At 36.1% G+C, this 15,843-nt stretch overlaps 1 protein-coding gene and 1 long non-coding RNA gene across 2 annotated transcripts; one reads left to right on the plus strand and one right to left on the minus strand.

Moving 5' to 3' along the window:
• Window positions 1–6,619: 6,619 nt before the first annotated feature.
• Window positions 6,620–7,705, minus strand: LOC126729198 (uncharacterized). Its single transcript, XR_007656536.1, has 3 exons — window positions 7,618–7,705; window positions 7,469–7,519; window positions 6,620–7,013 (listed from the first exon to the last, which is right to left on the minus strand). It is a non-coding gene; the product is annotated as an uncharacterized LOC126729198 (long non-coding RNA).
• A 680-nt stretch (window positions 7,706–8,385) lies between these two features.
• On the plus strand, window positions 8,386–15,784 carry LOC126728864 (serine/threonine-protein phosphatase 7 long form homolog). The gene is made up of 6 exons (XM_050434620.1): window positions 8,386–8,496; window positions 8,602–9,365; window positions 14,456–14,546; window positions 14,659–15,051; window positions 15,264–15,483; window positions 15,750–15,784. The coding sequence occupies exons 1-6, from the start codon at window positions 8,386–8,388 to the stop codon at window positions 15,782–15,784; spliced, it is 1,614 nt and encodes a 537-aa protein (XP_050290577.1).
• Window positions 15,785–15,843: the final 59 nt, after the last annotated feature.

Here is a 15,843-nt window from a genome sequence, read left to right on the forward strand (position 1 = left end):
GGCAATTCTTTCTAATCAAAAACAATAAGTTGCCCATGAATGACCCCACCCTTGAAGTTTTTATTTTATTTTATTTTTTATTACCTTTCTAGGAATTAAGTTGAATTTTTTTCTTCTACTTACATTTGGAAAAATCTAGCCGACCAAAATATTTTTTTGTTGAGATAAGGATTTCTCTTATGGTTAGATTTGTTGTTTTGAATGATATATATCATTAATGAGTGTTTTTTAGGGGGGGGGGGGGGGTAAAGTGAAACTAATAACAATATACATGAACATAAACAAAATAACAATAAAATCAACATAACATAAAAACTAATGATGACCCTAATCTTCCAATTGTTGGCTGGTGTATCTTAGATTGTTGAATGAAAATCTTATTTCGAGTTATAAAAAAAATTAAAACTAATGATGATAATGATACTTCCTGATTGTGATGATTGTGTTTTTTAGCAATACCCATAAGTCTCCATCAAAAGGGTAATTGTTACTCACTGGCTCATTCTCCTAATTAAGTTGTCACCAAAGTTATAAATGAACACTTCCCTCCTCAGTCCTAACACAAATACATGAGTAGAGATAAGATGCAATGCTACTACCTATGTCCTAACTATTACACATTTTCTTTGAGATAATTCAATTGTTATTATAAATTGGGGGATTTAAACTTTAGTTGTTCTAATAGAAGAGAAAGGGAAAGCCACTGAACTAAAAGACTTTTGGTGTATTATACACACCTTTTACATATTACATTTTTGTTAATACCAAGTAATATACTCCTTGGTAATTAAGAAAGTATATTCCTCTTATTAATTTTTTTTATTACTAAACAACAATGTCACAACATATTGAAAGAATTAATGCATGGACATGCCATAATACTTATGCATGAGTATCCTTCTTCACCTACATGACACATGCGTTTGGGGTGATATCTTTGGAGGATTGGGTACTTAAGCCACGATTCTCAAATCTTAGGGTGAAATTGGCCAAACATGAGGTGATGGTGTCAATCATTTTCATCACGTCACTCACAACCGGTTCTACTTGTTGCCCTTTTGAGTGCTTGGGGTTCCCTTTACCCTTTCCTTGTCTTCTTGGCTTTTGAAGACCCGCATTCTTCAATGCTTGAAGCTTTTGACAATTTGGCCTAGCGTGTCCTTCGATTCCACAATGATGGCAAAAGTGTTATGTTTGAGGACCTCTTCGTGCCTTAGGAAGAGGCTTTCCTTTTGCCTTAGGCTTTGCCACAATTGAATTTGGAGGCTTTGTCAAAACCATTTGGCTTCTTTTCAACTTTTACATTTTCAATAAGAGGAGTTGTTAACAATGGTTCTTTGGCTTTGACAAACTTCATCTCATTAGACACTTAAGAGCTTGAGCTACTTTCTCTAGTATACCTTAAGCCATTTCTATCCGAAGAGAGCTTTTGATAGGCAAGCACCTCATCAAGTTTCTTGGAGGCAACACACTCCACTTTGGCATTAGCTTGAATAAACTCAAGCTTAAGAAACTTTATCCTAAAATAGGCATTCATTAGCTCTTCATTCAGCTCTTCAACTTCACATTTGGTCTCTTTGTAGCGCACGAGAATACTTTTGTAATCATGTTCTGCATTCTTCATCTTTTTAATAGTTGCCTTAGCCACTCTAGCATATTCTCCACTATTCTCAAGAAGGGCATTGTAGGATTCTTGTAATCTATTGGTTCCTTCATAGACACATTCTTCTTCTTCATCTTTAGATTCGTCTCCAACACCCATAAACTCCACTTCGGTATGTTCACCAAGCTCTTCCACTAGATTGCTTAAATCTTCCAAAGAGTCTACGGGTGCAATAGTCATAAAAGTGGAGTAGTTTCCTTCCTCATCATAGCTTTCTTCCGAATCGGAGTTGGAGCTATCCAAGTCACTAAGGGTTGTAGCCAAGACTTTACCCTTTGCTTTCAAATAGGTGGGGCATTCTTTCTTCACATGACCACTCTCGTTGCACTTATAGCAAGTCACTGCTTGAGATGGAGAAGAGTCTTTGGAATCCTCCTTCTTGAAATCCTTCTTGTCTTTCTTGAAATTGGAGAATTTGCCTTTCTCAAAAGACTTCCCATCCTTTTTGAATTTCAAGAACTTGCAAAAGTTCTTTGCAAGGTATGCCACTTCTTTTTCAACCTCATCCTCATCTGAGGAATCTTGAGCTTCAATTCCCTCATTGATTGTCTTAAAAACAAAGGATTTGCTCTTCCTTTGAGATGGTAGAGACAATTCATATGTTTGAAGAGAACCGACGAGTTCTTGGACTTTTATCTCATCAAGATCCTTGCTCTCCTCAATGGCGGTCACCTTTGCACGGAAGCTCTCTGGCAATGATCTAAGGATCTTTTTGACAATTTGGAGTCCTCCATCTTCTCACCCAAGTTAAATTTCCTGATCACCACTTCATTCAACTTTCCATATCGCTCATCTTCAATTCTTCAAATTGAGTGGTAAGCATTTGAAGCTTGGTATCCTTCACCTTCTTGGTGTCTTCGTAAGTAGTCTCCAAAATTTGTCATGCCTCCTTGGCAATTGACACATGAGAAATCCTATGAAATTTATATGGTGAGACACCATAAAATATAGCATTAAGAGCTTTACTATTAACAATAGCCGCTGCAAGGACTACCTTATTCCAAGTAGATTTGGCAGCCTCCGGCCTTGTCCAACCAACTTCAACAGCATCCCACTGTAGACACTCGATTTTGCACCTATGATTTAATCAAGGAGAATGACTAGAGTGACCATCCATGTACCCCAAAATTCATAATTACATTACATGCATTAATTTGTCATTGCATTACATGCATCAGTTCATTCATTGCATATCATAAAAATGATCTTGAGATTCTAACGGTCACAATGGTGTGCCCGGTTTCCAAATTAGACCATCAAATTGAAAGGTATTGCATGATTAAGTTTGCATTTTCAACATGTATTGTGTATAGGTAAAGTCAACCACGCATGATTAGTTTAAATTAATTCTAATTGGTTAAACAATTAAAATTAATTAAATAATTTTGTGATTAGTTGATAATTAGTGTTTAAAATAGGGATGCATGCATAGGAATAAAAGGGATGATTGGATAAAAATAATATTGTAGATAATCTAAACTTTATCAAGATTTATTTTAAAGAATTTATCCACAAGATAATTTTTCCTGAAAATGTCTGAATTATCTATAAAAAAGATTAAAAAAAAATCATGGACTAAGGATGAAAACACGTCTAGGTACAAGGATTGGATCAAAAAACCCTAGAAAAAGAGTCCAAAACACACCAAACACAAAAGTGTGTTCAGCATTCAAGAGCACTATTTGGCACTTTTGGAGTGCCAGACAGCACTTTCCTTTTGGGTTTTGGCACAACTCCCTTTCGAGTGACGATAAGACACACCCTTTTCAATCTTTTTGCAGAAGGATGAGTTCCGATTCACATTCTACATGTCGGGGCTATTTTTTAGAGTAATAAATGGAGATTGGATCTCATAATTCAACACCTTTTTTTTACGCTCTGAGAGGCATACGTTTTGAGACTCTCAAATTACGGATATTTGCTAATCCTCCCTGATATTAGCTACTAAAATTAGGGTTTTTAGGTTTCAAAGATAACTAAATAACTTTCTTTGACTCTAAAACATCATCTCAAGAACAAGAAGTGCTCCATGCAATAGGTTGTTTTCAATCACCCTATTCCTTTTCTTTATGTCTTTCTTTTTATGTGAATGCATGCTTTTCTTTATCCATAATATGAATTGTTAATCATTGCTTAGATTATGTTGATTTTTTATGTGTAATTGTTATAATCTCTTTCTTAAATTCAATAATCTGCACATAACCAATTATTTTTCTTAAAATAAAAATAAATCTGCATCTTTCTTAGATATAGATTTGAATTTTTCTTAAAATAAAAATAGATCTATATCTTTCTTAAATGTAGATCTGGATTTTTCTTAATTAAAAACGGATTAGCATCTTTCTTAGATGTAGATCTGAATTTCTCTTCAATAAAAAATGGAATTGCATCTTCATTAGATGCAGATATGAATTTTTCTCAAATCAAAAACTGATTTATATCTTTTTTAGATACAAATTTGATTTTTTTTAACATATGCAGATTTTGAAACAAAGAAAAAGATTAAGCATGATTGTGTTTATGGTTGTTTTGTTTTGTTTAATTCATATAGCATAAATTTATGTATGAGTGAAACTCTCTTCTTAAAAAAATCTTGTCCAATTTTTTTTGAACATATAAACACAGATCTAGTTTTTCTATCATAAAAAAAATACCATTTTTTTTAGTTCTTAAATACATATCTAAATTTTTATCTCCAAAAACCATTTTTTTAGATTCTTTAAAACAGATCTAAATTTTTTCTAAACCAAAATAAAATCAATTTTTTTATCATCACTAAAATAGATTTGAATTTAAAAAAAAGAAAAAAAAAAGAAAAGAAGATGATACATTCATAAATAAATCTTTGTGACTTAGTTTTGTTTCACATGTTTAACATATCATCCATAGCATGCATAAAAAAAGGTACATTGGTCACAAGGGTCTAGAAGACCAGTCTCTGTTTGGGTGGAATGGATGCCTAACATCTTCCCATTCCGTAATCTAGCCTCCGAATTTAGATCTTTGGATAAGTAGATCTAGGGCTTGTCTTTATTTTTTTATTTTGGGTAGAATGTAACTAGGACCCAAAGTCATGTAATTTTCAATTATGTAATTTTTTATTCAATCAATGAAAAGGAATAATTCAATCATGTATTTGTATATATTTATTTTTTTCTTATTTTTTTGTATAAAAAATAAGTGGTGACTCCACACTACTTACCCAAAAAGAAAGGTGCCCTAAAAAGTACCTAAATCTCCTTTTTGAGAGACACCCCCATTTTGGGGGTCTCTCACACCCACATACTCTCATCAATAGAGCACAAAAATGAATGCATGCGCACTTTTCAAAATGCGTAATTACTCCTACCAAAGAAGGGAGGTGCATTGAGGGATTGAGACCTATCCATCCTAGGGGTCAAGGATCACACTTAGGATATAGAAATTTGTCAAAGTGTACCCGCCCTGATACCAAGTGAAAGCTCACCTAGTGTGTAAAACACTAGTGAATGTTTAGACCCCTAATTACAAAAATACCAACACAATCTTATACCTAAACAATATATGTACGGAATGATAAATATAAGCTATACCCAAACAAGCAACCAACTCTAAGCCATACTTTAATCACAACACAGCAGTATTTAAAAGCAAAGAGTAAGGGTTAAAGAGAAGCAAACACAAGATAATACTGGCACGTGTTATCGAAGAGGAAACTGAAGAACTTGGCAAAACACCTCTTCGCCACCCTCCAAGCGGTGAGATGATCCATTAGAAAATTAGTTAGGATACATGAATAGCAATAGACCCTTAAAGCTTAATTTACCCGATGCACTTAAGCCCTCTAAGCTTCTTACTCAAATAGGGTTACGCCTAACCTTGTTTTTTCTAGCTTACCGGATCCCATAATAAACCCATTGCATCAACCAAAATGAATAGGTTCTCTCTTGAACTGCTTCCCAATACACCAAGAACCTTCTCACCGCTCTAAATGTGGTGAGGTAAGGGTTGGGCTTAAGATCCTCTCATGGGTATGACAATGGAAAGGATGAGAGTAGAGGAATTTGGAGATTCAAAGGTATAAGATTGTAGATGAGTCAATCTTATTTTTGTTTAGGGTTTATCTCTCAAAATTCTCTCTAGAAGCTCTCTACATTTCGTGGGTATAAAGGTATTTATAGTAGGGTATGAGAAGGAATGTCAAAAGTCATTTTTCAGCAAAACAGTGTGTACTAGTGAGTCACTTGCGACTGAGACAAGTGGCAAGTTCCAATGGCCAGATAACAGAATGACTAGACTATACTTTTTGTCCTATAGTGATCCAGTTGTCCTGACTTTTCAACTTCCTGCTTGCTCCACATGTGTGCTGAATTCTAGCAACTCACCACTTACGAGTCATTTGCGAGGTCCAGTTGTGAGAAGTCTCTTGATGCACACACTTGATCAATTCTTCACACTCTTTCACATACAACCCTTACATTATTCCCACCTAAATACAGGATTTTTAAATGCTGAATTACAAGCAAATTTAGCACGAAATAAAACCAACACATAGTTGAATAAATTCAACTTTACACACTCAACATCAATAGATCTATATATGTAGTAGTTTGATTAAAATAATATAAAGAACTCATTAAAATGAAAAAAAAAAAAAAAAAATCAACCACAAAAACCTTTCAGCCAGCCACATCCACGGCGAAAATGGGTAATTACCCATAAAAACGTAACTATTCAGTTAGTTGGCCGGGTTTTGAAAGAAATTGGGAAACTAGCAACTCGAGCCTCAGAGGCTCGATTTTGGCCCTCTAAATCGAGCCTTTGAGGCTCGGTTTACGTGCTTTGACATGGCAAAAAAGAGGTTGGAGTACACGTGGAAATCGAGTGTCTAAGACTCGATTTCCACGTGGACTAGATATGGAAATCGAGTTTCAGGCACTCGATTTCTAATAGGCATTTTTTGAATTTAACGCTCTCTCCATTCTCACTCTCCCTCATCAGTCAAACCCCTCTCTGTCTCCGACCCACTCTCACTCACCCTCTCCTTCTCTCACTCACCCTCTCCTGCTCTCACTCTCTCAGCGTCACCGTCGCCGACGCCGACCCACTCACCCACTGACCCTCTCAGCCTCACCGGTCTGACCTCTGTCTCTCTCAAACCCCTCTCTCAGTCTCCGACCCACTCTCACTCACCCTCTCCTTCTCTCACTCTCTCAGCGTCACCGTCACCGTCACCGTCGCCGACGCCGGCCCCAACCCTCTCAGCCTCACCGCTCAGTCACCCTCTCACTCTCTCGCTCACCGACCCACTGTCGCACGTCACCCTCTCTACTCTCTCACTCGCCCTCTGCTGTAACTCAGTCTCCACCATCTGAAAGAAAAAGAAGAAAAAAAGGTGAGTCCCTTATGCAAAAATGTAATCAGTTCGTTTTTTATTTATTTATTTTTTTTTTTTTGGTTTCTGTACTGAATTTGTAATAGAGGTAAAATATTCTTGTTTTACCATTAGTTTTGTTGTTGTACTGATTACTTAATTAACTAAATATCCAGAAAAATAAAAAAAAAACTGTGTACTCCACTTGCTATAAATTGAACTTCAATGTTGCATGGCTTATATTGTACTAAATTCAGCTCACCATTTTCTCAAATGTTCATGTATCAACTCTATCAGACTTAAGACAGATGACTCCATGCATAGTTTTACATATAATTGGGGATATGGAACTAATGCAGTCTAAAATTTCTCTTTAAATGAATGAGATTAGGCTCCAAGTCTTGGCTAACTTAACATTATGAAAAAATGCATATGAAAAATTAGTGGCTTACCACTACAGTCTCTCCCATCTTTGGTATGGGGCCATTTCCTACTCGCAAGTCCTGCATTCTCATATATATTTGTTGTTAGAACAGATAATTATGATGCTTGTGCACTTAAAAACATTTTTGGAGGCCTTATGTATTTTTCATCTGGCAACCTTATACTGAAGACCTGCTTCTGTCTCTGTGTAGTCCGAATAACGCATTTTAGTCTTGCCGTAGTCCTTTCCCCTAAGTGCTGGCACTGTAATCCCAAACATGGTGCTCATAGTTAGTATTTAGCACTAAAAAGCCTCCCATATATTAACATATTTGATTCTTAACAAATTAAGATTACCCAATGGTCCACAATCATATGACTGTGAGATACAAATCAAAGCAAAGCAATATGCTATAGTTAAATCCACTGAAATCAACCTAGGTTACCTACAGCATAAATAGTGTAAATATCGACTATCATATAAAGCAAGATACTTGAAATAGTTAAAACTTAATTTGTAATTTATGATTTTATATTCTATTGACAGACAAAAATTCAATTCAAACTATCTTTGAATTAGTGCATGTATGAACAGATTAGGCTCATTCTCTTGTTCTTTCTTTTACTTTAAAGCCAGTATACACACAAACATGTGAGGAGTATTTTGGTTTAATGATTCTCATGAAAAGCATTTAGTAGATATATGTTGGAAACTTTCATACCCAAAAAAAAAAAATTAAATAAATAACTACCAAAATACCGGTTTAGTAAGCTAATTCCCGGTCAAGTCCTCCCTTCAAAGTTCTAAGAAATTTGCTATGATTCTGCAATTATGAACAAGCAACCATAGTCGTCATTTCATTATGGCTGCTCTAACTCATACCTATATATTTAAGCATATTGTGTGTTCAATTTTGAAACTAACTGCTTATCATTCTTCTTCAGTATGGCTGCTGCAAATGCTGGACGCATTGACTATACACAGCCTGGACCCATTGACGACTCGGTGTTGTCACAGCAGGCGACGCATCGGTCCGAAGCTATTTGGAATGGGCGGGTAAAACACTCAACTAAATATTTACTTGTGCACATGCATTTAATCCATACAATGTACACGTATTTGCATATACTATATTAATCCATAACGAGATGTTATGTGCAGGATCCAGGGTCCATTACCTGCCGTAGTCGTAGTTCAGAGTTCTCCAAGCAACCTCCAATGGTGGACGACCGAGTGAGGAACATCATCACCACAGTTGGTTTGGAGGGACTCCTGTGGGTCCCGGGTAGAGAGATTGACAATGGCCTCATAACGGCCTTAGTGGAGCGATGGCGGCCCGAGACTCACACGTTTCACATGCCACATGGTGAGGTGACCATCACATTGCAGGATGTGGAGGTTCTTCTCGGGCTTCCTGTTGATGGTGAGGCTATAACAGGGAGCACACAAAAAACTTGGGTGGATGTGTGCCGGGACTTCCTTGGCTTTCGACCTGTAACTCAAAACAACCATAAGCAACTTGATGGGCAGAGGATTCTCATCAACCGCCTTTTGGAGGAAGTTGCTAACCCATTGCCGCCTGATGCTGAAGAGGATCAGCTGCATAAGTACGCACGATGCTACATCCTAGCGCTATTGGGGGACACAATATTCATGGACAAATCCGGCGATAGGGTGCATCTAATGTGGGTGCAGCAGTTGGAAGACCTTCACAACCCACGGAGGTACAGTTGGGGAAGTGCTTGCCTTGCATGGTTGTATCGAGAGCTATGCAGGGCAAGCGAGGACACCAGTCAGATTGGTGGGAGCTTGCTGTTGCTCCAGTACTGGGCATGGGCCAGGTTCCCCTATTTGTGCCCGACAGTTGAGCGAGGCCCGCCAGTGGGTGCTTACGGTCCTCCAGTACGTGGTCCACTATCCCTGAAGTAAGTCTCTACCTCATACTGCTATAACATACTGTCTTCACCAAAGCACGAGTCTTATATTATGTTTTGAGTTCTTTTTCTATTTGGTTCTAACTTCTTCTTGAGTATTTTTATTTGCTATTTGAAGTCCTAGTCTCTTTAGGTTATTTATAAAGGCTTTATTGTAATCAGTAACACTCATAGAGAGAGTGAAGGGACTGTCAAACCAAACAAATATTTACATCACCTCAGACCTTTTCTATCTTCAAAGTCTATGACAGACTTTGCCTTTTCATTTACTCAATTGCTAAATTACAACTTTTCATTAGGGCCAACTTAGTCCTTTGCTTCTTATCATCTAGTTGTTTTTTCTCCAATTTTTGAGGATAACAAAATCTCTGTACTTTCTGGCATATTCTGCTTGTATAAGAATCTTCTTTCTATTGTGCTCTTTTTTCCTTTTTTTTTTGTTTTGTTTTTTTTGGGGGGGGTGGGGGGAGGGGGGAGTGGTTCTAGTATAAAAATTGACATAGGAAGTGGCTGGTATTATTAAAACTAGCATTTAACCCGCACAACGTGTGGGAACATTTAACATATTTAAAATACCATCAATTTAACATAACAATACAATAAAATTCATTGAAATTCATTTGGGTAATGCAGTACATCCATCATTTGTTCTACTTGTAAGTATACTTTTTACACTCTTGACCGTATATTGGGTGAAAATATTAAAGCCTATAAACATGTTCCCATCTTTTTCTGAAGTTCCAAAAGCTTCTAACAATATTTAAGGCACTCAGCATGATGTACAATAGTTAATATTTTTAATAAAGGCTTGTTAATGTCAATCACTTCAAAAAAACAAAAATGACAATTGTGTAATATAGAGTCAGGTTCAATAACAATGCCAAAAGTTCAAAATTCCCCAATAGCAGAAAATTAAGTCTAAGATCTCTTTAACCAAAAAACAATTTAGTTAGATTAGCCATATTCTAGCCATGATGCACTGAAGTGCCAGCTCTATTTCACTCAGATGAATTGAAACATCACCATTCACCTGCAAAAACTTATAGCACATATGAACCCCCACAAATGTAGTCCATCTTGAACATGCCAACTCCAAAGGTATACACAATAGGAACAAACTGGATTCTTTGGTGTGGTAAAAGGTGATTGTTGTCCTACTTGAGGAAATAGCATAATGAAGACCTATTTAAACATAACCTTTGAAAAGATAGAAACTAATACAACCTTTTGAGCCCCATGTTCCAAAAAATTCTTTCAATAGTAGAAGTGAACCTATATTCATGATCCATTCAAACTATTTCTATTGATCTATAACAATCACGAAAACTAAGGAGAGCATATTCAATAATATTAAAAGGTAAAATTCCAACATATAGATACAAAGAAACAATATTTTAATTTCTATTAGTAGAAACACTTTAAGAAGAAAAATTTAAATTTGGAAAAACCAAAATCAAACCTTTATGAAAAAAAAAAAAAAAAAAAAAAAAAAAACCACCTTAAATTCTCTAAATTTGATGGTTTGAATCTAAATGACTTTGATAGAGTAACTAATTGATAAGAGAAAGCATAGCTGATAGTTCAAAGGAATTCGGATGTACTTAAAAGTAGTATAAGATCTTTTATAGCTAACACTTAGCACTAAGCAACAGAATCACTTACACCTCTGCTAGGAAAATCCAAATTGGAAGGTAGATGCCTAAGATTGATGTTCTATTCTTAAATAGATAAAAATGCATCGAACATAGTTAATAATTGCAACTTTTAATACACAAACAGCATCTAAATTAAATCTCTAAAAGCCATAAAAGAACAAAAGAACCTAAACAAAATTGGAAAAAATAAATAAATACATATTTTTTCCCCTTCCAAGTTACACTTTGCATCTTTTGTAGTCCGAATTCTAAGAATGCATCTTACAATCCCAGCCACCAAATTTCCACCATGGAAGTTTCAAGTGTGTAATGGTCATAAGCACTATAGTGTCAATCAAATTTTTATTAATAATTAAAAGCACATAATTCTTGTAATTCAAGCAGTTTTATTTTTTTGATAAGTTGTAATTCAAATAGTTGTTTAGAAATTTTTACAAAATCTGTCCAAAGTTGAAGCACATACATGCTGGAGGAATTGCATCTAAAATCTCATTTTGAACAAATTACATCAATTAGTTAGACTTATACATTAGAGAACATGATTGGTGCTAAAATTCCTTCTTTTCACTAACTATAGACATTTCCTTCACTTCAGATAGACTATTATTTCTACATCAATTTCATAATTTTTTTTGTTTTTTAAAATAAAATTTTAGGCAGGAAGAAACTTCTTAATGTATGAATGATTCAACATAGTTCTCCAAATTCACCTGAGACACTCTACACATACCATGTCCTCCCTATTCCTAAATTTTTCTTTCTTTCTTTTTGACCCTTTCCCACATAAGTATAAAATTTAAAATGCATAGTAGAAAGAAAAACACATACACATTCTTGAACAAACAGTATAAAAATAAATAAATAAAAAAATCGCAGGTGATACACGACAGCTTATTTTATAGCATGAAGAGATGATGTATCAGGCTTCAATCCGAGATTGGAGGGATCAATTTGTATTTATTAAAATCTGTAACTGGATTAACAAATTATCACCAAATTCTAGGCACATAATTTGTTAGATGGGTTAGTAGTATTGTTAAGTTTTTGTAAATACATTTGTTTTGGAGGCTTTTGTTGCTATTCTTTCTTGAAGGTGCCGGAGCTTATGTGTTTTTTTCAATAAAAGTTTCTTACAGAATTCTTAAAAAAAATAAATAAATAATTAACTATAGCATTAAAAAACCCAAACAAAGGTTCTTTTTTACCTTGATAGGTCCACTGTTCGACTTGAGGTTAATCTTCTACGTTAGTGCTATATTCCTGAAATCATTCACGACGTTAAAAGACAAATAGAGAATATAAACTAAAAAGACAAAGCTTTGATACAGAAACCCAAAAACCCAAAACAAAAATCTATCCCAAAAACCTAAAACCGAACCAAAATACCCAAAACTAAGTCATAAATCTTAGTCATATTCAAATCGAAGGAAAGGAAAAAATTCTGGCTTTGATATAGAAACCCAAACCAAAATACAAATCTAACCCAAAAAACTAAAACCCAACCAAAATACCCAAAACTAAGTCATGAAACCCAATTTAAGATTTTAGCATTTGGTTCATTTTCAAATATTCTAAAAAGATTAGACATACTAAAACAAAATATACTGACCATATTGGAACTCTTAACTCTTCCAATTAGAAAGTAACAATTTGTCAGTGCCACCCTCCCTTGAAATCAACATAGGTAAATAAGCATATCCATAAATAAAAGAATTTGTGCAAAAACCAAATGCAAGCTAATAAGAAAACAATTGTAACTAATCATAAAATTCAGCAAATTTAGACCACATTTGGTAACATAAAAATTCATGACAGCAATAATATGCAAGTCCATAAGACATTTATTAGTTCATCAGACGGGAATTGATTCTAAAACCACACTGCTAGTCGATCATTGTGGTTCTTTGTTGCTATGTTGTAGCATTATTCACAGATTGCTATTCTACACCTAGTCTAGTGCTAGTGTGTTAGTGATTTGGCCATTTGGTCAACTGACTGGCTAATATACTTATTGTGGGTCCAAATGCGAACACCCAATACTAAGAGAATTTTTTTGAATAAATAGCTTTCTCTTTTTGTTTTCCTAGGCTCTGTGTTTTTTCAGATTTGATAAACTCAATAACTTATAAATAATAAAATAAAATAAAAAATCTTCATTAACACATACCTAAACAATTATACAAATAAAACCAAACAGGCAATTAAGCTAAAGCTAAACCAAATCTACTAAAAAAACCTAGATAGCAAAAAAAGCAGAACTTGAAACTTACACATGAAAGCAAAGAGCATAAAAGCAAGAGCTGTAGGCTTGTTGACTCCAAGTTGCTTAAGATTTTGCTGATCTCTCAATGGTGTAGACCAAGAATGAAACTGTTTCGGTGGCTTCTACATTTGCTTCTCATCAAGAAGGAATCAATAAAATAAGACTAATAGCATTCTTTTACTCTAATTTTGTGCTAAAGTTTAAATTTCAATAATTCCATTCACTCAAATTCTTTTCTTTGTCATCCAAATTTTACATGGGTCATTATCAAAGTTAGGGCCCATGGATTCCAGGATATAGATGTGTATTTCGTAGTGGGGCTATGGGGTAGTGTTTAAGAGCCTCCCAATCAATTGCATAGCCATGAAAAAAAAATATGTAAATGCTATGTAATACTACCAATTGCCTCACATTTGTTTCATAATTCATTTTTTCCACCATGTTGATATCTTCTAGACTTCATCCTCGAAATTTTTAGTTCAAATTCATTGTTCATAAATGAATAAATCATTTAGATTTATCATGGTATGAGGGCGGCAAAAATTGACTCCAATCATCACTAATTAAGTCTAAAAGGGATTTCATTGAACATGTGGAATGCAATAAAAACAAATATATAGAATATCAAAATAACATATATAGAACAATGCAAATTTTCATCTGCATTCAAAGAAACCCAAAAATTCATATCAGCTCCCATTTAGTAACACCATAGACACAGCAGCAAGCAACGAAACATATATTGTAGGATTCCAAGATTATATTAGCTTACCAATAAAAGCTATTGTGGCCCATTTCATTGTTGCATAACCCCCCACCATTGAAATTTTTTAGTCTTACGGTGCAGGAGGCTGGCCTGACAGTGGCAGTGTCCTTCAAATTTCTCTCTCTCTCTATATGCTGGACCAAAAAAACTCGCTGACCCTGAGATTTCTCTGTCTTTAGCGGCTGTTCTAGAATGCATAATATCTTAGTTTTAACAGACTCATAAGTTTTATATTGATATTGATATTATTAATTAGTTTAATATCTTAGTTTTAACATCCAATTAACATTAATTGCTACGTTTCAGCTTTTAGTATTATATTCATATTTAATATATGTGATTACATTATAGTTTAATAACATCTCAGTACTTATTGATCCATTCTTCTTGATTGTAGGTGGTTGTGGGTCCCAAACAAGAAAAATAGGCCCGCCCACATTTTCAGGGACAGGTATCGCGAGCAACTAGCTTCCATGTTGCCAGACCAGGTATGAAAATGCCTTATTTTACGCTTTTATGAACATCCATATAGGTTTTGTGAACTTTGAAATATAAACATTGTTCCCTAATGTGTTGTGTACTTTTTTTTGGCTATTGTAGGTGGTGTGGCAGCCATATGAAGCTCATTTTGACGACCTCCCGCCGTGGTGTGTTGCAGGGAGGGCCGTATGGACGGCAACGGTGCCGCTTGTATGTTTCCACCTAGTAGAGAAACATACACCGGATCGTGTTGTTCGTCAATTCGGGATGATCCAAGAAATTCCCGAAGCTGTTAACACTGACAGAGTGCTTCATGGCATTGACTTGAGGGGGAAGATCGGTGTTAATTGGATGCAGAAACATGCTGTGCATATCCTTGAGTGGGGTAATCGCTTTTATCGGCGTTGTGAAGCAGTGCTTGGTGATATGCCTCCAGAGCACGAGTACCACGACTGGTTCAAAAGGGTGACTCGGAGGTTCATCGATAGGCCTGGTGCTGTAGTGACTCTGCTGGTAACTTCTCTATTTCTAACCCAAGTTACCGTGTTTCTTACCATGAAACCACTGTTTAGAGAGCATGATGTTTGTTACTACATTTTTTGCTTCGCACTTCATCTCCCTTTAATTTGCAATTTCTAGTAGCATAACCAACATTTATTTTATTATCAATTCGCATTGTTGATTTCGTATTGCAAGTCTAATATGTGTGGTCTTTTCATGTGCAGATTGAAGGATACGTCCGTTTGTTGAGGCGTCATCCAGTGGGCACGGAGGACCACAATGACATTACTGAGGTACTGACGGCAGTGCAGGCGATGACACGTGTCCAACCTCCTATCCCTGAGGCCCCGATTGAGGAGCCAGCTATGCCTACTGGCCCAAGCACGAGCACAGCTCCGGCCGGATGTCAATCCCGTCCGCCTGTTGCTACCCCTCAGCTTCTCCGTACCCCCGATCCCTCTGCATCCACCCCACATGCATCCGCCAGCCCCACCATCCCTTCATCCACCCCACATCCATCCCCTACCGTCACCATCCCTTCACCCAACCCACATTCAGCTCCTACGCCCACCATCCCTTCACCTAGCCCACATCCAGCCCCTACGCCCACCATCCCTTCACCCACCCCCCATCCATCTCCTTGCCCCACCATCCCTCCACCCACCCCACTTCCTTGTTCTGGCTCTGACGTCTGTCCACCCACCCCACAGTCATTTCTTCAGCTGTCACCCATTCCATCCTTTGACCTGGGTACCCCACCTGACATGCAGCAGGAGCCACCCTCCCATAGTTCGTTTAGTACCC

This window comes from Quercus robur, chromosome 5 (genome assembly GCF_932294415.1).
Source record: "Quercus robur chromosome 5, dhQueRobu3.1, whole genome shotgun sequence".
In the NCBI taxonomy this organism is placed as follows: Eukaryota; Viridiplantae; Streptophyta; class Magnoliopsida; order Fagales; family Fagaceae; genus Quercus; species Quercus robur.